The sequence below is a fragment of the Pezoporus occidentalis genome, unplaced genomic scaffold, assembly GCF_034315485.1.
Source record: "Pezoporus occidentalis ecotype Australia unplaced genomic scaffold, CSIRO_AGI_Poc_V1 ctg37, whole genome shotgun sequence".
NCBI classification, from domain to species: Eukaryota; Metazoa; Chordata; class Aves; order Psittaciformes; family Psittacidae; genus Pezoporus; species Pezoporus occidentalis.
In genome coordinates, this window is record NW_026915691.1 from 6849231 (window position 1) to 6871917 (window position 22687).

General features: G+C 43.8%; 1 protein-coding gene across 4 annotated transcripts in view; it reads left to right on the forward strand.

The window, feature by feature from the left end:
- Positions 1–22687, forward strand: part of GALNT9 (polypeptide N-acetylgalactosaminyltransferase 9) — a 232729-nt gene that overhangs the window by 87916 nt on the left and 122126 nt on the right. For 2 of the 4 annotated variants that reach the window (XM_062631559.1, XM_062631560.1), the window contains one exon: positions 1300–1454. The exons of 1 other annotated variant lie outside the window; for it this stretch is intronic. In XM_062631559.1, coding sequence (XP_062487543.1) covers positions 1300–1454 — 155 coding nt within the window. Of the gene's footprint in view, positions 1–1158; positions 1455–22687 lie in introns of those variants that run through there. One more of the 4 variants, XM_062631558.1, reaches the window with a different exon arrangement.

Here is a 22687-nt window from a genome sequence, read left to right on the forward strand (position 1 = left end):
ATGGCCATGGAGATGATCAGAGGGATGGAGCACCTTTGCTCTGGAGACAGACTGAAAAAGTTGGGGTTGTTAAGCCTGGAGAAGAGAAGGCTCCAGGGAGACCTTAGAGCAGCTCCCAGTACCTAAAGGGGCTGACAAGAAAGGTGGCGACAAACTTTTTTGTAGTGCCTGTTGCAATAGGACATGGGGTAATGGTTTTAAACTGAAGAGGGGAGATTTAGACTAGATATGAGGAAGAAATTTTTTATGCTGAAGGTGGTAAAACACTGGCACAGCTTGCCAGAGAGGTGGTAGCTGTCCTATCCCTTGAAGCATTCAAGGTCGGGTTGTACTGGGCTCTGAGCAACCTGATCTAGTTGAAGATGTCCCTGCTCGTTTCAGGGTGGTTGGACTAGGTGACCTTCAAAGGTCCCTTCCAACTCAGAAGATTCTGTGATTCTATGATTATGTGTATGCTTGGCAAGAACTTCGCTTTCTCATGGTCCCAGCCACGTCACTTGCAGTAGGACCACTAGCCAGTGTTGTCCATCACATGCTACGAGTTCTCCCTGTTGCTGGGAGCACGTGAACTTGTTCCAGGTTGTTTCCAGTAGTGAGGCAGGTGGGGCTTCATCCCACCTTCGGGGCACCCCATGGACAAGGACAACCTTGGTCCTGTGCGTGGTCAGGAGCTGAGTCTGGTGATGCCTGGGCAGGACGAGGACTCTAGGTGGGCACCGAAGAGAAAATGGCCATCGGTGTCTTCCGTGGGAGAGAAGCACGGGACTCGCCTGGCTCCTCCACCGCTCCGTCGTGCTGAAATACAGCGGGGAGTGCCGGGGCGGCGCGGCAGGGCCCCGCAGGCCGGGATGCGGGGCGGGGCGGCGCGGCACGGCGGCTCCACCGTGTGCATGTAGATGAGATCCCCCGGAGCACGTCACTCCGCACCGGCGCTCTGCGTTTGGGGCGGCGGAGAGTGAGGGCGGGCGAGCGGGAGCGGCCGGAGGAGGAGAGGCGGCGGCGGCGGCAGCTCGGCAGGCAGCATCGCTCGCCCCCCCGCCACCCCGCTCCATGCCTCGCAGCCCGCCGCGGGGCGAAGGCGGGCGCCGGGCGGGGAGCGGCGCGGCGGTGCTGAAGGACAGCTCCGCTCCGCGCCCCTCCGCGCCGCCCCGCGCCCCGGGGCCGCTGTCCGCCGCGCCTTGATGCGCCCCCCGCTACCGCGCCCGCGGCTCCCATGGCGGTGGCACGGAAAATCAAAACTTTGTTGACGGTGAACATCTTGGTCTTCGTGGGCATCATCCTCTTCTCCGTGTACTGCAGGATCCAGGACCGCTCCCAGGAGCTGGTGCAGATCGTCCGGAGCGCGGACCGCCGGGCCAGGAGCCGCGGTGCCAAGGTGGGCAGCCTGGCCGACAGGGAGTCCATCCTGCAGCGCCTGGACCACCTGGAGGAAGTGGTCTACAACCAGCTAAATGGTACGGAGGGCTGGGAGGGGGGATGCAGCGCCAGTCCCAGGGTGCGCTGCGTCCTAGGAGGCTGCTGCAGATCGGGGAAGTGCTCCCGAAGTGAGGAGGGAAGCCCGAGCATCATACGCATTAACCCCACTGCTGAAAGGCTGAAAATGAAGTGACTGCAGGGTTTTGCTGGAGGGATTTGTTGAGCCCCCCCCTTCCCCCCCAACTCTCAGCCCAAAGTCAGGACTTCCTCAGTGGGTACAAAGTTAAGGAGGCTGCAGAGTTCCTGGGTTTAAGGGTTAGTGGAAGTTCCTACCAACTGTACCAGGTTTTACAGTTTGCCTGGATATATTAACTCTGCATGGTGTTTGTATAGCGAGTGCTCTGCTAGGTTATAGCTGGAAGTCATTTACTTGGTCTCAGAACTACTTTAAAAACGTTCTGCTGAGTTCTTATGCTGTGTACTTTTAATGGTCTATTTAAACATGGCACACATATGTTTCCTTAATGACTGCCATTTGAATTTGATATTATCTTTGGTGAGGAGGGGGAAACATCCACCACTTCTTTTTATTATGACATACTGTTCTAGTTCACCAGCTTTGAAAAGTCTTGGTAGGTAAGCAAAGAACCCTACCATTGCAGTTGGAATAGCCTAAGCCATAAAAGTTGCTGTAGGACGACTAACCTTTCGTATAGAAACTGATTCTTTAAAACAAGTGCATTTGTGTTTGCATGGATTTGTAAAGGTCTAAGGGTAGAACATCAAAAAAAGTAAGTATGTGATTAAATACATCAGTGCATTGGACAAGGAGAGGATGAGGGAGGGAACTTTTACATGAAATTACGAGGTAAATGGAACATTTAGTGTCTAGCACCAAATAAAACTTGCAGTGTAAATGTTTCGGTATACCAAATGGGCTTATAGGCTGCTTGGGAAAATCTTACTCATAACATTGATTTAACAAAGGCTACTGTAGTCTCAAAATGCAGACAAATGGGAGGGTTAGGATGAAGTATATTTCCTATTACTACTTTCTGAATGAATGTATAAATCTAAGTAGGTTCGACTGTTATGGTAGTACTCAGTCTGCCAGCGAGTGTTACAGAACAGGCAACCCCTTACGCGCTCCTCTGTATAAACAGGGAAGAGAGAAGGGGAATGTGGAGTGTGGGTGTCAGTCACAAAAATACAGTCATGAATTAGAGGGAAAGTGTCAACAGTTGTGTTTCCTAACCATATTTTGGAGCAGTTTTGAAGGATTTAAGAGGGAAATCCTCCTCCTAAATTCCGCGAAGTCATGGAGTTCTCAAGCTAAATTAGATCAGTCCCTGAGCTATATTCATTGTAGCTCAGCTATGAATTGATTGGTTCTTGGTGGTGTTCACAGGTGAGGCTTGGGTAGGATTTACCCAAGGTTCATCTCAGCATCCCCCAGAGAATCAGCAGGAGCCCATTGCATGTAATGATTGTGGCTTCACAGTGAACAGGAAGGTCTCTGTAAAGTATGCCTTTATTTTGGGGACTTTTGTTCCTTTCCCTTTAGTTTGTTGGATACAGAGCTGCCCAGTCAAATTACTTGAACTTAAATGTTATGTTGCTGCTTCAGGTCATAATAAACACTGCAGGCAGTTTCTTCTTGAAAGTCCTTACATAGAAAAATAGAGTTTTTCAAGCTGGGCTGTTCATTTCCCCTCAATTTCTCCCTGACACAGTTGGGGCTTTTTATTTCACAGTGGTATGTTCACGCAGATGAATTATTTGATCATTGTGAAATGATACTTGTCACTGCCTTTGTTTTCTTTCTTCATCTGGTGGCAATAAAACTGAGAAGTCAAAAAACTTAGGAAGTGCTCGGCTGAAATGATCAGAGTTGCATCACTGTAACGTGAAATCGGGATCAAGCATCTGTGTTTGGGTTTAGCTCACTGGTATTCTGTTTCTAGTATCATGACTCATTACTTATGCCATTAATGGGCATACTGCTGCTCTGGCAGCATTGAGATTCCAGGGAGCCTTCCTGTGATGATGCTCTACTGTGTCTCACAGAAAGACTGGTATTACTGAAACACTGTCTGCTCTGGAGCTGTGCAGCATCATCCGCATGTTGAGCAAGGTTTCTCAGACGTTATCCTGGATACTGTTTTGCCACAAGGTTGGAGAGCCCTCTGAGGCTTTCTTGGATGTTACCTTTTCATGAAGGGGGTCAGAGTCACTTTTATATGGACAGACAGACAGACAGGGGTAGGTTTAACTCATAAGGAATATGGATTCCTTGCATAACCAGAACTCCTGCAAGTTTGACTCAGCTCAGTGCTGTGGTTACAGTAGGTCTGTCCAGATTAGGATTTCAGTTTCCTCCTCCTGCTTCTTTCTATTTTGGGATCAGTGAATTTAGAGCCACCTATTTAAGTATCTTATATTTTTTGTAATAAAGTCTCAGTGTTCTTTTATTCCATTTTTCTCTCCTATTTGGATTAGTCCTAAACTGGTAAGACCTTAACTGGATTTCCTAGGGACTCTGTTGAAGATCCAAGGCAATAGAAAGACTTTGCTGTGAGAGAGCAGCCCTGCAGCTATTCAGAATTTTGTTTCCATCACACTTATTTGTTTGCATGAAATCACAGAAATGTTATTTGAAGGTGTACTTTCTGCCAGGAAGAATGAAACACAAGCAGTAATGATACAAATGCAGCAAGAGGCAACCCAAACCTGATCACTAGAGAACTCATTAACTTCTCGGGCTGAATAAAAACTGTGCACACGATGCCTGTGGAGGTGCGAGCAGGATGCAGAGGACCACACGTGAAAGTAGAAAGTTGGTCCTCGCCGTTATCATTGGCAGAACAAGAACTTTTTGGACTAGAATGAATGAGAATTGCCATGATTCCCTGCAGAGCAGTGCAGACATACACCCAAACAATAGTTTTCAGATGGCTCGTGCTTTGGTTTTCTATCAGCTTAGAAAAATAGTGTTTCTAAAAGCTTTCTGTTCGCTCAGCTGCTGTGAGTTGGGGTGTAAGTAAAAGAATGGAGCGTGCAAAGGGAAGGGAAAGCAATGAAACACATCAGTGGAATTTCCTTGGTGAAACCTTCTATTATCTCTTGATATTTGACTTAGAGTATAACAGTTGAAAAACTGAGTTATTTTGGATCTAGTTCATCAATCTCTCTGTATTTTTTCCTTCTGACTATGGCATTTCTATTGATGAGTATGATTTATTGTCAGTCAGCACAGAACTAATGCCAGGCAGACCTAGTAGCAATTCATGAAATGGCATAATGGTAACACCCTGGAATTTTCTTCCTTTGCCTCTGTTTTTTTCTAAAGGGGAACAAATAAAAAAGATTTAATTGACTGAATTTTTCCCCTAATCAATTTTGCATCTGAATGTGTTGCTAATGATTTATCATAGAGAAGAAAGAATTTTTGATGCCCCAAGTAGAGCATAACCTTTCATGCCAAAAGCAATTGAAGGGTCAGACTACAATTTCACTGTAATTGCCTTTTTCCCTTTTCACTGTCTCTTTCCAGTAATATACAACAATCAATACAGCATGTAATTAGATTTCATTCAATCTGCAAAGATTAAGAGAATTTTCATCTTCTCATTATGTATGCTCACGTCATGTCTTCTTATGCATGTCTTCTACATTAGACCTCTTTGACCTGCTCTGTTGCAGATGGGGAGGGATAAGTTTGGAGTATTTCCTTGAATTTGACAGATTATCATTCTTTACACATCATAATTTGATTTTGCTCTCTTTGGGAAGATTAAATAGCAATTTCCAGTATGATAAATGGGTTTTATATTGCGTACACGTTTTGTGGAGGAAGGTTAGGGAAAAGCTGGACAATTCACATAATTGCAGCACACTGGCTTAAACTGCTGGAAATAGCAGGTCCTAGGTGCCCAGGACTGATTCACGCAGATGGTGACTCCTGATTTTTAGAGTGTACTGGAGGCAAAGTGATTGCATTTAAAATTCAGCCTGGCAATCTGCATACTTAAAAGGTACAGTAGTATTTTTTAAAGGCCAGTTTATTCTCCATGGGCTTGGGACCAGTTGAGAAGAGTTCCAAATTTCCATATCAAAAGTAAGGGTTGGGAACAGGATGCAAACAGATCCTGCAAATGTCTACATCAGGTTTGCCAAAAAGATGCTTTTACAGCTGGCAACTTCCAGTTGAAGAGTAATTCCTTAGCAGAGAAGAGAGTAAAACCACATGTGCATGGGGGAAGAGTCAGTGTGACTGCCAGCCTTGCATCAATGAAACTGCATTGTCTCATGCACAGACTCTCATGTTAGAGCTATTTCTGTTTGTTAATGGTCTGATGCTTACATAATTATCTCCTTAACATATGGGGGACCGTTCTCAACCATGTGCTTTACTTGTCATGGAATCATAGAATAGTTAGGGTTGGAAAGCACCTTAAGATCATCCAGTTCCAAACCCCTGCCATGGGCAGGGACGCCTCACATCAGCCCATGTTTCCCAAGGCTCTGTCCAGCCTGGCCTCAAACACTGCCAGGGATGGAGCATTCACAACTTCCTTGGGCAACCTGTTCCGGTGCCTCACCAGTTTCTCTGTTTACCACACAGTATAACAGGTATTTTTGGTTGTTCTGGCTCAGTTACTCAAGCTTAGTTAAGCAACCATTGTCACAGGCCTGACCTGAAGGTACTGCAAAGTGATGGTCAAGTCCAAAACACCAATTTCCACTGCACACTGGCTGTGTTAGACTTGATTTACGGAGCTGAGGAAACTCATTGTTAGTGCTTTCTGGAAGGCCAAGATTTTATTCCCCCAAAATAAGGGAAGAAAACATCGTGGGTCAATATTTGAATAGCCCCTATAAAAATATAAGGTAATATTTGAAATAGAATTACTCTGTTCAGGCACTTTAAGGAGAAAAGGTCTAAAGGTTTGGTAGAAAGAAGAGGGTAAATCGCTTTTGTGAAACACGCAAAACTACATTCAACTCTTCAAAGTATTGACAAATAGAAAAAATACATCTTCATTCCAGCAGCACATCAGTGATTTTAAAGCCTCTCCCTGTACTCTTATGTTTCATATACTGGTAACTGTTTTTTTTTTTAATGTAATGTTTCTGCTTTTTTGTGTTTGTACCTGGGAAGAAAGCTTATTTTGACAGAAAAATCGTGGTAATTTTATCATTGACTCATTCATTTGTGTGGAACTTGAATCATTTTGTGCTATATAGGATTAAAAGCAATGTTTACAGAGGTGGAAAGAAAATCGTTGACTGATGTTGCGTTTGTTGCCTTTTAGCAGGTATTGCAGTTCAGTTTCTTTCCATTTATTTATAGATGTAGGTGGAATTGGAAAAGCAAATATGGGCCTGTCATCTTTCTAGTGAAGAGCAGCAGCGGGGTTCTTGCACATCTGTAACCACCACATAGGTTTAGAGAATGTAGAAACCTGGCTTTAACCTAATACCCTTGATAGCGGGAGGTGTGGGGGGTGGTTTTGTGTGTTGTTTGTTGTGTGTTTGAGGTTTTTAGTAGGTAAAGGCAGGTAGCAGTTAAAACAGGAGCATCGTTTAAGAATGCAGTTCCAGCCACTGAGTGTATGGCTGTTCTCCAAGGAAATAATAAGATTTATGAAAGGAAGGAAAAGAAATGAGTCATGTTTAACAAATCTTGCTATTCTTAATGCCTTTCTGTAACCTTACTAATGGGGTGTTCAGTCTTTCTCAGTGTACTTGGCATACTTATTTATTATTGTTGTTAGTTGTGGGGTTTCACTGGTAGTCATTTCCATCATTTAGTTTAAACTACCAAAACTGAAAGGGGCAAAAAAAGGAAAAAGACAAAGAGAAAGACAAAGAAAAAGAGCCTGTGATGTTTTGGATAACAGGAAGGAAGGAAGAAAGCCAGTGACAGCAGAACAGCTTCCAACCTTGTTGTAGTCCTATTGATCAAAACTGCCCTCTGAAATAAGAGAAGTTTAGCTTCTGAGAATGAAAGCCAGAGAGAGATCCTCCTGCTGACCCAAAGTTATCTTCTCCTGAGAGCCCAGAGCTAAAGCAGCCAAGTGCTAATTGGATGTGTATGACTTGCGTATGTGACTCTTTTCTGAAAAGCCATAGCTATGATGCTGTGGAAAAGGCTGTGAATATCTGAAAACCTCGTAGGTGGAAGCAAAACTCGTTTCAAGGACAGCAAGGCAGATGCAAACAGATTAAAAATTGTCTTTCTACCCTATAGTTTTTGTCTTTTCAGGTGTTGTGGAATATTCAGGTTTCACAGGCAGCTTTGGAGACAACCTACAGTGCAACTGATGCTTGCTGGTTACTCAAGTCCTCTAGCACATAAAAGAGCATAAAAATTACCTATAGCAAGGCTATCTCCTGAATAAAGATATTCTTGACTTATAGAACAGAAGGAATAAATCAGGGAGCAGCATGATGCAACTTGGTCTCAGGTCCCCTCATTTAGCTGAGGTTACTTGAGTTTAAATGCATGGTAGTACTGCTGGGGATGACGGTGGCAATCTTGGGTCTGTAATTCGTATCTCAGTTTAATCTGCTAGGCTTCCCAGTTCTTATTTGCAAACTCTCCGGTACACTGAAGTGTATGGAATTTCACCCAGAGAAGATAGCTTCAGAGCTTGGCAGGCTTCATCTTTTCAGTGTCAGCTTACCTCTAGTTTCTCTCCTGTCCTCTTTCATTGCCCACATATCCACACTAGGAGTGTACAAGAGCGGCGTGAATAATCTGTAGGACTTTTCTTGCCTTTGTTTTTTGAACTCTGAAGCAGTAGGAAAGGGACTTAATTTACATCAACAAGAGTTCCTCTAAAACAGAATTGAGGATGGGGTTACTACATGTGGCAAAGTGGTCCTTTCTTCAAATTGAGCTTCACCACCTGCCTTCACCTATGATCTGGTGTAGATAAACAGAGTGAGCTCTGTTTGTATCTGCAGGTCTGTAGATGTCCAAGGAATTGGTATTTTGGAGCTGAGATCTGCTTTCTTATCCCTCTGCCATTCTCCTCCAAGGTGAGGGAAGTGGGCTTGTGCTTCTGTGGTTCTTTGCGCTATGTTTTTATTTCATCTCATTTAGCTAGTTTGGACTCATTGCTGTGTGCAGAAGGACAGTGCAGCAATCCAGTGGCACATCCAGAGGAGGGCTCTCACCAGTTCCCTGCTACTCTTACTGCATTTGTCAGGCCATTTCATTTCTGAGTAATTGTGTGTGTTTGATTATGCCTTGTATGTCACAGAATCATAGACTCTTGATGAAATGTGTTTTGAGGGGGCTCACTTTATTATCTATAGACAAGTTTGTTGGTCTAATAGTCAGAGAAAGAAATGGATGTCCTCAGGATATGATACACCCACTTGCTGTTTGCCATCAGGCTGAGTGACCCTGTGTGCATTCTGCCCAACCCGCAAAGCTGTCTTGTGAAGCACGTGTGGCTGCCTGCCTGTTTATTTGACTTAGGGGACGTGTTCTGAATGATCTGTTCTCAAGTCAAGGATGAGCCTTGGATCCTGACTTGGTTTGTGTGCTCAGTGAGGGGAGTCCCTCGTGAAACAATGCAGTAGAAAGGGGCCAGATCTGGGAATCTCTGACAAATTGCAGAAGGCAATCGTTTTCCATGTCCTTGATTACTGGCTTTGGAGGAGAGACTGAGGGCAGCTGCAGGGTAGACAATAGACTGATTCTGCTTTGTCATCATGAGCATGTGGATGCATAGTTTTCTCAGGGGCTGAAGAGATGTCAAAGTAAATGAGCAAAACACGGTTAGAAAAGGTAAGAATGTAGATTTCTGACTATTTTGAGCCTTCCACCACTTCCTATGGTGCTGTTCTCTGAAAGCCCTTTCACTTGCCACCACAGTCTGATTTATACTATTCATACCTTAGCTCTAATTTGCATGTCATCCTGGGAGAATGGGCAGTGATTAAGAAAACTAAACCAAGGAAAAGGTTTTAAAAGTGGTTCTGGCAGGCAGAAGTATTTGATGCCTGTATACTACAGGAGAGGGTTTCCTGTTCCTCAGCATCATTTGGAAATTACATCTAAATAACCCAAGTCAGTGGATGAAAATACAAAGGAGCACATGGGGCCTCCAGGATTCTTCAGTGCATTTGCTGCAGTCTTCATCTCCTGGGCTGAACGTTACAGCAGATGCCTAAGAGGCTGCTGTAATGCCGGTGTCTCCCTTGGGTGCAATAGCCACTGCAACCTGGTATAGCACTGGCAAAAGCCTCAACAGATCCTTGATGCCTCCTTCCTCTCTGCAAGGCCAAGACGTCTGTGGAAGAAGCTGCTGATATAAAGGCCTTTGCTACCTGTGTGTCACGGGACTCCACTCCAAGGGGGCAATTCCTTAGCTGTACAAACCACTGCTTTCCAGCCTTCAGGCAATTAGCTGTGGTGGGAGAGAGAGGAGAAGATCTCAGTCTATGTAGGCAAAAGGCAGCTGTGGAACTCAGTTACCTACTTTTTACTTACATTTCAGCACTACTTACACAGGCAGTCCAGTTGCCTTTACTGGAGCGCTCATGGGAACGTGCGCTCTCTGGTGTAAGGATCTCTCACGCTTTGTAAGGCGTGACTCAAACCAGGTTTGCTAGAGCTGCATTTGAATCACTGCTTGGTACAAGCAGCATAAAAAGTCTCCCAACCAGACTGTAATGTCTGATAAACTGACTGGGGGAGAAAATGGATCCTGCCAGGTGTCTCACTTTGTGAAGTTCTTAAAATATACTAGTACTGAGGTTCACACAGTGCTGGGTTAGACTATGCAGAGATACCTGCGAGGGGTATCCTCTGTCATAGACTTCATAGGCTCGTGAAGCACAGAGCTAGTCTCTGTTGGATTACCAGTGTGTGTGACTAGTTTTTCTTCCTTGGGAGAGCTGTTAAAAATCATGATACAGTGATACAGTCAGCAGCCATGTTTAGTTGGGAATCAAAGTCAGAAATCTAAGTCCAACACTTGCTTTCTAAGCAAACCTCTGGTCGTGCCAACCCCTGTTCTGCTGTCAGCAGGCATTGTGTGGACAGTGACAGATATTGCTGGTTGGATGGGAAACTTGCTCAAATAGGTTTTTATCCCTGCAGCAGTGATCCAAGTTCTCCTCAGCTCACCCATGCACTTACTCTTGTTGAAGTCAGTTGCCTAAATTCATCCATGCTATTGATCCAGAAGCATCAGCACAGGGAGTAGTTATCAGCTCAGTAACTCCAGTAGCAAATTTGGCCAAGTGAAGATGCTTCTGCCACGAGACAGCCATCGAATGCATCAAAAACTGGAACTTGAGCAAGGTCACCCCGAGTCTCCCGTTTCTGTTTCCCACAGACTAGCATCCTAGCCAAGGTACTGCTGTGTCATTCATAGAGCAAAAGGGGTTTTATTACACAGGAGCTCATTTTTCCTGCAATTCTAGAGAAGTTTCCTTCTTATTTTGTCTCTTGCATTTTTGGTGGGGTGCTAGGGTTAATTGGTTGTTTTTCATTTGGATTCTTTAGGCTGGTTTTGTATTTTCTTTGGCAACGGGGCCTCACTGCCCTTGTAGAAATTGAGTTTTTTCTACAGCTTTCATATGCCTTTAGGATGTGAAGCTTTTGTAAACAAAAATGCATTTTTTGTTACATTAACTCATTTTCAAGCAAGCTTTGTGTGGTAGAAAAGATTGGTGCTTTTCTTCCCTGTGCATACTGAACTGGAGGCAGTGATAAGACTAAAAATATCCCCAATTGAAATAGCGTTGTATAACCCAAAGGTTAGCCTTCCTCAGGATTAAAATTTGCAGTCGCTGTATAGGTTCCTTGTAAGGCAGATTTCTAGTCATCCAGCCATGTGTAAAATGAGGCTACTGATAGCTGCAGAATCTCGTGTCTGCAAAACTCAATCCCATTGGTGCCACCAGCACAAACTGCTGATGGAAGATGCTGCTCCCTCTTGTGCTGGTGTCAGCTGGGCAAGGAGGCATCCATGGCCCTGTCTGTCCAAGCACTGGACCAGGGGGTGCTGAGCAGGAACTAGATGCTGTTCACATCTCTAATAGGAAAACCAGATGTTGCTGCACAGAGCTGTTAATCCTAAAACATGATAGGTTGCATATGGCTCTGTGTAACAGATGGGAGTGAAGCCTGAGGTAAGAGTGAGCTGATCAGTGAGGCTAAGCTGCCTCACTGCTGAAGTAGTTGATGTTTACAACTTAGACAAAGCAATGAGGGAGTCTGGCTTAGAAAAACGCGTGGTTTAGGTGTTAGCCTCTGTTAAGCTTGGGTTTGGAAACCACTTGTTTGGGTAGTTCTGCTACATATGGAGAATCCCCAGAATCTGGTCTGCAGATTCAGGCTTCTGTCTTCCAGCACCCTCACAGGGATGGGGGCAGCCGAGTCCTTCACTGGAACCTGGTTGTTTATTTCTTCTTGGTAACCAGTCTTTTCTCCCACTTTTTAATGGTCTGCATGCGCTGGAAGTTGCAGCTCTCTCCACGTTTAAAGAATGTCTTTTGTTTGTAGATAGATCTGTAGGTTTTAATTGCAAATTTCCCATCTTTTTTCAATTTAACATTAGGCAAACTCTCTGGATGTATCCTTTCTGGGGTACTCCTTTAGGTGCAGACCTCGACATGTCAGCACCAGCACGAACTCTCTGCTCCCAGCTCCTCTTGGAATACACAAACCCAATAATTGATTTTAGACCTGTGCCAGCCTGATCCTCCTCCTGAAATAGATCCATCTGGCTCACTGCATTTTCATTCAATAGAAAGTTTATTTTGTAACGGAAGTGTCTTTTATGATGCTTGTGTCCCGTGGGGTTATATGTAAACCCTTCTGTTTTCTGGAAGTGGCAGCCTGGTGTGGTTCCCATACTCAGAGTCATGTTCCTGTTTCAGGCCTACAAAACTTGAAGCCAAGCTGCAGGGAGCCCTCTTAGATGAGGTCAGGGAATTGAGATCGTCTGTGATTCATTCTGAACCGGGTCTGCCTAATAACTGGGTTCTTTGCCTCCCTTGTTCTGTCACACATTAAAAAGCTCACAGAGTGAGATTTCTAAGTCTCCCTTGGCCAGTGAGAAGTGTGAACAGAAGATACGTGGGAATGAGGAGAAACATTCATGAGAGAACAAAGGCATGTCCTAACTTTGAAGCTGGGATGGTGCAGCCCAGCATGCCAATGGACACTGGCTGAGTGGTGCAGCCCTTGGAGAAGGCATTGATCATTGCAGAGGGATTTTTGCATATGGTACAAGACTACTTGTTCAGGCATCTTTCAGCCTTTAGTCATACTGACAAGAAGCTGGAGCACAAGTAACTGCTGTCTTAGAGACATAGCAGAGGTTGTGGAAGAATCATAGAATCATAGAATAGTTAGGGTTGGAAAGGACCTTAAGATCATCAAGTTCCAACCCCCCTGCCATGGGCAGGGACACCTCACATAAACCATGTCACCCAAGGCTCTGTCCAACCTGGCCTTGAACACCACCAGGGATGGAGCATTCACAACTTCCCTGGGCAACCCATTCCAGTGCCTCACCACCCTTACAGGAAAGAATTTCCTCCTTATATCCAATCTAAACTTCCCCTGTTTAAGTTTTAACCCGTTACCCCTTGTCCTGTCACTACAGTCCCTAATGAAGAGTCCCTCCCCACCATCCCTATGAGACAGTGAAATACTTTGTAGAGTTATTCTTACTAAAGTTGCTTATAGTTGAAGAAGTAAACATGGGATTGGTGAACTGGGATCAGGGTCTGTGCATGAGCCGTGCTAGGAGTGCTCTAGCCTTAAGGAGAGGTGGAGTTTCCCATTGCAGCACAACGTGCAACGGGTTGTTCTGGTAAAGCTGGTAACACAGTTTAGTTTGACAATTCATGTTAATGTAGATGATTGATAATTGTTCTGGACCAGACTTCCAAGTGATGAAAACTGTCTTTTACACAGCCTGCTTACACTGTAGTAGCAAGGTCAGAATCAGGCCCAAAGGACAGGCCAGCTGGTGCAGGATCATCACCAATTAGACATGACTAGGCGATGCTCTGTGCGATGGTAGGCTGAGATATGCTCTGTACACTGTGCTGTCAGGAAACTAAACTGGATATTTCTGGATATGAATTTACTTTAGAAAAAGTCATCATATGATCTTTTGGCTTTGTCCCTGAAATGAAAGAACATGCCTCTAATCTGTTTGATGGGTGATATTTGATATGAGTGTATGCCTGTGGCTTCTCTGTGCTAGATACGAGTGTCTCAGCATATGGTTGTGAAACTAGAGGCTGATTATTTTTGAAAGTGTTTTGACAGATACTCAACTGACAAATTCCCTGTTAAAAAAAAAAACAACCACCCCAAACAAAAAGGTTTTGCTTGGTACACTGCTGATGATGCCGTTCGCATTTGGGATCATGCTTTAATTTCTAATCCTTTCAAAGGTAGGGAGGGAAAAGCCCCCCTAGTGTTACCGATCAGAAGGATTAAGTTTTTAATGAAGGCCAGGGGAAACAGGCAAGTTGCATGGAGTGGTGTGTCCCGCTGCTGTGGTGCCTCACCTCAGTGTCTCCCTTCCGAAGAGAAGGAGTGCTAATTTAGTGAATCAGGTGTTTCCATGTGAATTTTCTTTAACATGGTATCTGTATGGGTAAAGTAGTTTTAAATGGGGTTGCAGATATATTCATTATTTCATTAGGAATCCCCTAATCTGTGACCAAAAAGCATGTTGCTTTATCACTTATCCTGTCCCCATCATTGCCACTAAGACCTGACAAGAATCAATGTGTAAGCTCACAGGAACTGGGGGCAAATGGGGCAGCCTAAGTGCCAGGTTTAGAGAAGATATTTAAACCTGTTGAAATACAAGACCTGGGCTTAGGAGACTTGGGCTTCATTTCCAGGTATGCCTTTCCTTTGCTCTCCAGTTGTGCCAGCTCATCTCTCTGCTCTTTTCATCTCCTTCCCTTGTCTGTGTCCTCTCTTTAACTGATCCAAGTCCAGACTAGTCTCTGTAGCATCTTACCTTTTGATATTGTTAATCAATGATATAAATAACAGTCAGATATCCTTCAGACATAGACATCGAGTAATTACCACAGTCAACCCCAAAAAGAAGTGTTTAGTTCCTTGAACAGCAGAAGCAAAAAAGCTGACTTTCTTGTGGGTTGGTATCCTAAAGGTGAATTCCTGGGTGGTCTCTGGTAGCTCCAGCAGGTCTCTTGTATTTGGTCTGTCACTGAGCCTCTTTGCTGGGTAGGAATATTTTAATGCCACTTTCTTCCCAGATCTTGACTTGTGTGACATTGGCAGAAATGTAATTTTGGGAGACCTCTGACTGCCTGCCAAACCTTGGCTGAAATTAGACACAGTCCTCAAAGTCTAACGAGCAGAGGTGAGGGGAGGGTATGAGAGAGGGAAGCAAACTGATAGACAAGTGCAGGCAGCATGATCTCACAAGCTCTTCCTTTCTCAGCAAACCAGCCTAAAAATCATATTGGTGACAAATGGAATTTTTACTCATTTAAACACAAACATGAAAATAAAGTTCTTGGCTTTTAAAGGAACCAGATCAGATCTTCACATTGGATTCCTCTGTTTGCTCCGTTAATTGCCAATATGTTGACACAAGCATCTTTTCTCTGCTTTTCTGCTCACTTCAATTAATAACTATAGCAGCATGAGTTTTCCCTGACACTACCACAGTACTACAGGAGAGCTTCCTTTATTTTCAGCTCCCCAAAATGGCAGACTTAGGTCCTACTAGCTTATCTCATTGCCTTTCAGTAGTAACTGCATAATTAAATTACGTGAGGAGCAGAGAAATGATCCTGCTCTTTGCTAGGCAGCATGGAGCATGTCCTGCTGCTCATCCCATCACATACCTCTCATGGCACAGTGGGCTTCCTCTGAGACCATTTGGTGCTGGAAAGCTCTATCTGATTATAGGAAACGTAAGCCTGACCTGTAGCTTAAGTGTGACTGGATTGCACGTCTGCTTTATGTCCTTGAGGAGTGATGAGTCCAAGCTGTAAAGTCAGACCTCAGTTTTCTGAAATTCAGATTCTGATATGTACCTGTCTCTTCACTGAAGGATCTTCTTCTCCTGTATAAAGACACCTTCTGTCACTGTCTTCATTTCTCTCTGCTCTATAATTTAGCATCTCATAACGTAGTCGTAAGTACGAACCTGAGGCGCAGCAGGGGACAGAAGGATTCATTCTTTTATTTAATTTTTGCATAAAGTAAAGGAATGCTTGAAAAAAAAATTGGAAAAACTTGAATTTCTTTTTACATTGCCTTGGTGGAAACCAGCTAAGCACTGTGGTAGTCAGTGGTATTAGGAAGGTAAATTGGAGAAGTCTGATCCACAATCAAAAACTTGGCCATTATCTTTGTATGTGATGTGCAGTATGTGATAGCTCTAAAGAGGCTGTGTAGGTGGATCAAAGTAGCGTGTTGTTACCAAATGCACCCTGCCATTGTCAAACGATGTCACTGTGTCTTGCAGTGAGTTTGTCAGGGCCTAAAGTACCCATAGGTCACAGTCAATTCGTAAAAATACCAACATGCAGTGAAGCCAATCTTGTTAATAATGAATCAGGTATTATAGCAGCGCGGGGGTTTAAAGTGCCTGTAACAGTGAAACGTAGCTTTCCCGCCCCTGGAAGTCTGAGTCAATTTATCTTTATATCAACAATAAACTAGAACAGGCAGAAATCAAAGCAAGCAATGTTTTTATTACCGCTTTTAAATAAAACATTGTGCCAATATTTTTTTCCCTAACATTACATCTTTATTTTCTCAAATTTATTGACAATTGCTGTTTATCTTTGTTTCTCCTTTCTTTTGCAAAACTGTCTCATCCTTTGATTTACTTTCGCCGGAGAATATGATACCTAATTCTTTTTATTTTTCCCTGATAAATCCCTGATTAATTGTATTTTATAAGCTATCCATGCAACATTGTGTCTTTCATTTCTGAATAGGTTTTCTTTTCTAGAGCAAACACTTTCCTCTCAAGAGCCAAAAGCAAATCCAGGCTCAGCATTTCATTAAACAATAGCAAGGAACTTCAAAACCAACTACGATTCTCAGCACCATGTGTACTCTTTCTACTTCTCTGTGAGCAAGAATCAGACCTTATTTGTGGCACATCCTCTAACAGATTCTGCTATAGATGTGGCTGCCAACTTATCTCACCAATTAGGAGGACTCAGCATAGTAACTTTCCTTATCTGTTATAGCTTCAAAACTGCCATAAATTGTTGATTTATAAGCATTTTGATTCTGAGCTTGATTCTGGTCTGTGTTTTTGCTGTTTGAAGCGTGTTCTTTGTTTGGTTTTGAACTGACTTGTCTTGCTGGTAGAAAATTAAATCATACATATAATAAGAGGTTAGTGGAAGGAGGCACTGCAGCCTGGCATTGACAGGCAAGGCATAGCTGTAGTGCATGTTGACATGAGATATGAAGATAAAGACAAGGGAAGAAGGCAATGGAAAAGCAGAGATGTAAGTTCTATCTATCTCAAATCAAATTTCCAAGCCAAACTCGCTGAGAGGTGTCAAAGATGTGCCTGAAAAAGATGCACACAAACACAGTTCAAGAAAAATAACATGTATCTACAGATGTAAAATAGACAATCTGACAGGAATTAGTGTATTTTGAAGCCAGCCATCAGTGTTGCCATGTAATGATGCAAAAGAAAAGTATGCCAGCTTTAAAAAGACTACAGTATCACACTGAAAGAAGAACAGAGGAATTGAGTCACTTTCTGTCTCCTGTCAAAACCAATATCCAAGTTTTTTCAGGTGTGGGCCCTTAAAATGAGCTGATAGAAGTACCTGAGATCTTATGTCCTCAATGGCAGCTGATCTCTTCTGCCATCTGTTCTTGAGGAGAAACGCCTGGTGATAAGATTGAGAAGCAGTAGGTAGAGAAACAGCACTGCTCTGGCAGAACTAGGGACTTCTTCAAATCATTTGATTCTCTTGTGGCCAACAGAGACGCTGGACTCTTGGAGCATGGAAGGGAGAACAGTGGCGATAGTCAGCAGGTCTGTAGGAGTTATGTTCTCTTTATTGTTGTTGCACTGCCAGAGGTGGACTTGGTGAACCAAAATTGACATCCTGCTTTGAAGCATGATGTGATTGCGAGTTCCAGCAGTTACTACATCTAAGTTTAATACTGTTGTCCTCCGCTGCGTAAAATGGGTTGAACAGCCATGAGCTTTCCAGTCATTCCAAAAGCAAGTGTTGTGTGCAGCTTTGTTATTGGGAAAGCTGTCTATGTGATTATGTTAGTTTAATAGCAGGCTGTTTAGGTAAATGAGCAGGGAGGCGTATGAACATCTGCAAATAACGTGGAGCATGATTACAAAATGATGCTGCAGGAGATGAGCTTGTCTGCCCCTTGTCAAGAGCTACAGAACACCTTTGAATGGGGAGAGGAGGGTCTTGATTAGTCTTGGACACAATCCCTCTGAGACAGAGCAGTTCCAAGGTGCCTGACTGAAACCTGGCCTGAAAGGAAGTGCTTTGGCAGGCTTGGCAATGTGGGGTGCCATACAGCCTTGAGTTAGTTTAGACTTTAATATCAGCAGAATAGAGTCTAGAGTAGTACAAGCCTGTATAGGGCCTGAAGTTAGATAGGTGTGGTGGTTTTAGATTCCTTGTGTTTAAAGTTGATTTTTCTATATGGAACCTAATCCTGTCCCGTGGAGTTTACTGCTGCAGTTGAGCTGGTCTGAGAACAGGCCAGTAGGGATTTTTCATCCAGAACTGCAGCATAAACCAAAGGTTTCTGTTGTAATGATTGGAGAAGTGTAGTCAGCTCTGGTGGTGCATGGGAATGTCGTTGCATCCAGTCGCATCTTTCCAGCTTTGGGCTGTGTCCTTCAGCCCTTGGGTCAGAATTCTCTTCCTGCAGCGGTTCACTGTTTCCCTTCCCTACCTTTGATCCACACAAGCAAACACCTTGTTTTCCAAAAGATCCTTTCCTCATTTATGAAAACCCTTTAGCTTGGTTTGAAGCAGCCTGTTCCTGAATCAAATTAAACAGTTTTAGTTCTTGCACCTTGGAGCTTTTCAAAAAGCTCCTTTCCCTATCACTAGAATGGCTCTGTTGTTGTTTTAATGATCACTCTGTTTCCCCAGAAAAATTAAAGAAAATCTAATATATTGATACAGGTGATCCATTTCATGTGAGTCAGTGACACTGTGACAGTACCAGCAAATTCATTGCTGCAGGAGGCTGCTGAATCCAATACTGGCTGGGCTTTTAAAGGGCGCTGGGTGGTTTTAAGCCCTGTTTCCACCTATCTGAGTTAACATAATGAGCGTAATCTAATAGTAAGCTTTGGGGCTTTAGTTATCTGCCTGTGGGGTTCAGAAGGGAACTTTGCTTCTAGGGACTGTGCAGAGTTTAATTGGCCAAGGGCTTTATGATCTGTGTTTCATTTCCTCTGAAGCCTCGGGTACCGGCAACTGCCAGGGGCCAGATATCAAACTGATGACACTTGGATTTTGTCTCCTTTTAATATCAGCGGGCTGCAACACCAACATTTCAGCTTCCCCTCTCCCAACTCCAGATTTATGCCATCACCTGAGGAGTTTTCTGGCTTTCCTCCAGTGCCCTCAAAAGAAAAACCCGTTTTATGTGTTTCACCAGCACAAACCACAAGTCATCTGGGATTTTGAAACTTCTAGAAGAATCTTGACATCTGTTATTTATTTAAAGAAAATAAAACTGATCTTCCTCTGCAAATGATATTTTTGATCATTAAAATGAAAAATAAAATCAGAATCACATATGTATCATTTACAATTATGCGTATGGGGTAGGCTTTTGTTTTTGTCACTCAAAATTTTAAGTTTAAAAATACATCACATAGATGTCCCTTGCTTCTCCCTAAAGAGCGGGGCTCCTTGATCTTTGTTTGTATCAAGCCTCTGACAAAACTCTGGCATCTCTCTTACTATTTGTAGGCTTGGGCTCAGTGTCCTGCCTCACAAAGGATCTTTTATCTTCATCTCCAGTGGTCTGTGTAGCTCCTATTTCTTGGCCCTTCCAGTCGTCAATCTGTTCAGCTCCTCTTGAATTATCTGTTGTAATTAGAATATATTTCCTCATCTCAAGGGGAAACCAGTTCCAAATGAGTATTCTATAAAAGCAATTACTTTTGATATTAGATATCTGTACATAAAAATGCAGTATTTCTTCCAATTAAAAAGCACTAACGAATTTTGTGCCTGGAGAGGGAGTAGCCTACACAATGCTTCTGTTTCTGCTAAGCCAATGAACAAGGAATGGGGCCTGTAAAGGGGCTGGTGCAGCCGGCAGTGGTCTGTGCTCTGCACATTTGAGCAGCGGGTCAGGGAGAGAAGGTGGCTTTGCAAGGGCATGCGTTCCTTTTTTCCCCCAGCAGGCCTGTTGTATGCACTGATGGACTTGGTCCTCCTCCGCAATGTGCCAAGATGAGCTAACAGTTTTTCCTGCTGCACCTGTCTCCTGCATCTGGCCCTCCATTACACGGTTTTCTTTGTATTTCCTCACACAGTCCTTTCCTCTTCCTCAAAGTTTTTAAGTCATACATCAGGAATCTTGCATTTGGCATGGAGCAGCTTTAGCAGAGATCTCCATGGTCATCTTCCCTCTGTAGACGTAAAAGAAGTTGAGCTGAACCTTCTCAGTGGGAAATTTGCCTTACATATATCAGAACTGCCATCTTTCATCATCTCAAAATAATCTAAATGAGTAGGGAGCTTTTGTCACAAGCTTTTCTACAGAAGGAAAACATTGATCACATTATTTTGGAGAGGACTATAAATCCTGGCCCTAGGTTACCTTTCCTTAGGAATCCTCTTCATTCCCGAGAAGCCATCTGTGTATGGGGGGCACACTGGGATAAAATCTGTTCAGTGGAGTAGAAAAGATGATCCTCCAGTGGGCTATGAAGTAACTTGTTTTCTTGCTGTTATGACAAGGATGAAATCCACAGGCCACTGTTGCGCTGCAACCTCTGTCTCTCCCACTGAGCCATGTTGTCTTGTTGTCTTCTTCCCTCATTATCTTTCTGCATCAGTTTCTTGTCTTCAGCATCAATACCGAGCTCTTTGGTCTAGCAGCTGTCTTTCTGGGCTTGCGTAGCATCTGCTACAATGGTGTCCTGAATCTAGACTACATACTATGAAAACGCCAAGGAAAAAACAGGTCTGGCCAAATCCTGTCCTGGTAGGGCTTAACAGAAAGGGTTTAAGGATTAATACATCAATATGGTAGGGGCAGAGTGTGTAGGATGAAATAAGGGTCAGCTTCCAGCCCAGATGCTGGTAACAGCCCAGAGCATTTTCCTGACTCTTTCCATCTAGCTCACTTCAGGCACTTGACAGATATTCATAGGCTGTGCCTCAGAGTGCTCTCTGCAAGCAGGAAATGTCCATATTTTAAAGAGGAGGAAGAAACATAGGGCAAACCACATAAGGGGTTGGCTATTAGTCCTCTTTCCAGGTAATTTGTACTAATTGCCTGTCTAGCTTCTGTGGGCAGCAAAGGGACAGCCCTCCTACAGGCAGAGCTGCCAAATCACTGCATTCCTTCACCACCATTCCAGTGTCTGCTCACAGGTAGGTGTCTTAGGGGACTGTCAGTCATCTCTGGGTGAAGGTTGAGAAATACTGTCACAGGCTTCCACTTGAATAGGTAGAATGGTCTAGAGATGAGGTCAAGGTACAAAACCACTGCACCTCCTAGTTTCTAGAGTCAAAAGCTTGAACATTAAGACCTTCAGCTTTACAAGTTATTGTACTTTTTAACTTCTTCAAACCATCAGCCTCAGGGTACTGTTTGTCTTCTCCCTGGTACATCTTCAGAGATACTCGGGGCTGATACTGAATTCTAGGGAACATAAATCTTTAAGCAAGGATGCAGCAAACTTGATTACAACTATAAAAAATAGGACTGCATTTTGGATTTTAGATAAATTGAAGTGCTGGAGTCGTTTAGATTGGATGGGGTTTTGTTTGTTGCTTTCCTCTTTGCAGAGAGTTGGAGGCTGTGTCCCTGTAGAGTGCGATTTGGTGAATGTTTCTGTATTTATAACTAAATCTCATCCACACACGGCATTCCTTCTAGTTCAGAAAGTGAGCGCCTGTGATACAGGCAAAATTCAGAGCTGTTCTCTGGGCAGCAAGTCTTATACATTATGTAGGCTTACTGCAGGGTTGTGGTGGGAGAGACCAATTTGGGATGTGGAGAGCTGGGATATGCAGAAATCAAGGGCTAGGCTCTGTTTAACATTTAGATTGGATCATGAGCCAGACACTACTGACTCCTTGCGCTGGATACTGCTGTTTGCAGAGTTAACTGAAATAGTGTCAAATAGTGAAGTAGTTTCCAATAAGTTTATTTTTCTGGATATCGTTGATCCTGGCACTTACAACTATAAAATGCTTTTACTTTTCCAGGTTCAGTTTTAGTGCACTGAGCTGCTAATGCATTCAGCAAATCTGTGCCTATAGGACAAAACATTTGTCTTACAGTATCCAAGGCAGTGATCTCAGAGAGCCACTCCAGCTGTGGTCATGTCTTCCCTAACCATAGCTTGTGCAATATTTATGGGAGTCAAGGAAAGGCAGATACCTGGTTTGGTAGATCTTTGCATGGGATCCTTTGGCAAAAGTGAAGGCTACAGCATGGGAGGGGGGGGGAAAGGAAGTACAAGCTGTGAAACTTGCTCAGCGTTTTCGCAGATTCAGGGTAGGATCATAGGATGGAGAAGAGAGAAATTCTGTTCTACATGTGATGCTGTGTGATGCTACATGGGCTCCTGCTGGCAGCACAGGGAGTCACTGAACAAAAGATGTTTCAGCTTTTGTGTTAGAAACTGAGGGGGGCTACTTTATCGTTCACACATCAACCACAACAGGACAAGAACTGAGGCCGTCGCTGGTTTTGATTTCTGAGTCCAGCACCATACCTTGTGCAGTCCTGGGGAGTTCCTTAACCATTCAGCAGATCATTTCTGCCCACAAGTGTGGGGAATGATTCCTTCCAACTTCAAGGTTGGGAGCCAAGCTCAGTGGTGTTCAGGAGGCACTGCAGTAATTCAGTGACTGTTGCAGCATTGTCCTGGAGCATCTCAACAGCTAAAGTGTCCAAGGTAGAAGGATTTTGTTTATTGCTAAGAAGGCCATCTTTTTCTAGTACTGAACCTCAAGCCCCAAATCTGCTTCTTTTGGAACGTAGTAAGTAACCTGGGTGGTTTTTATGTGG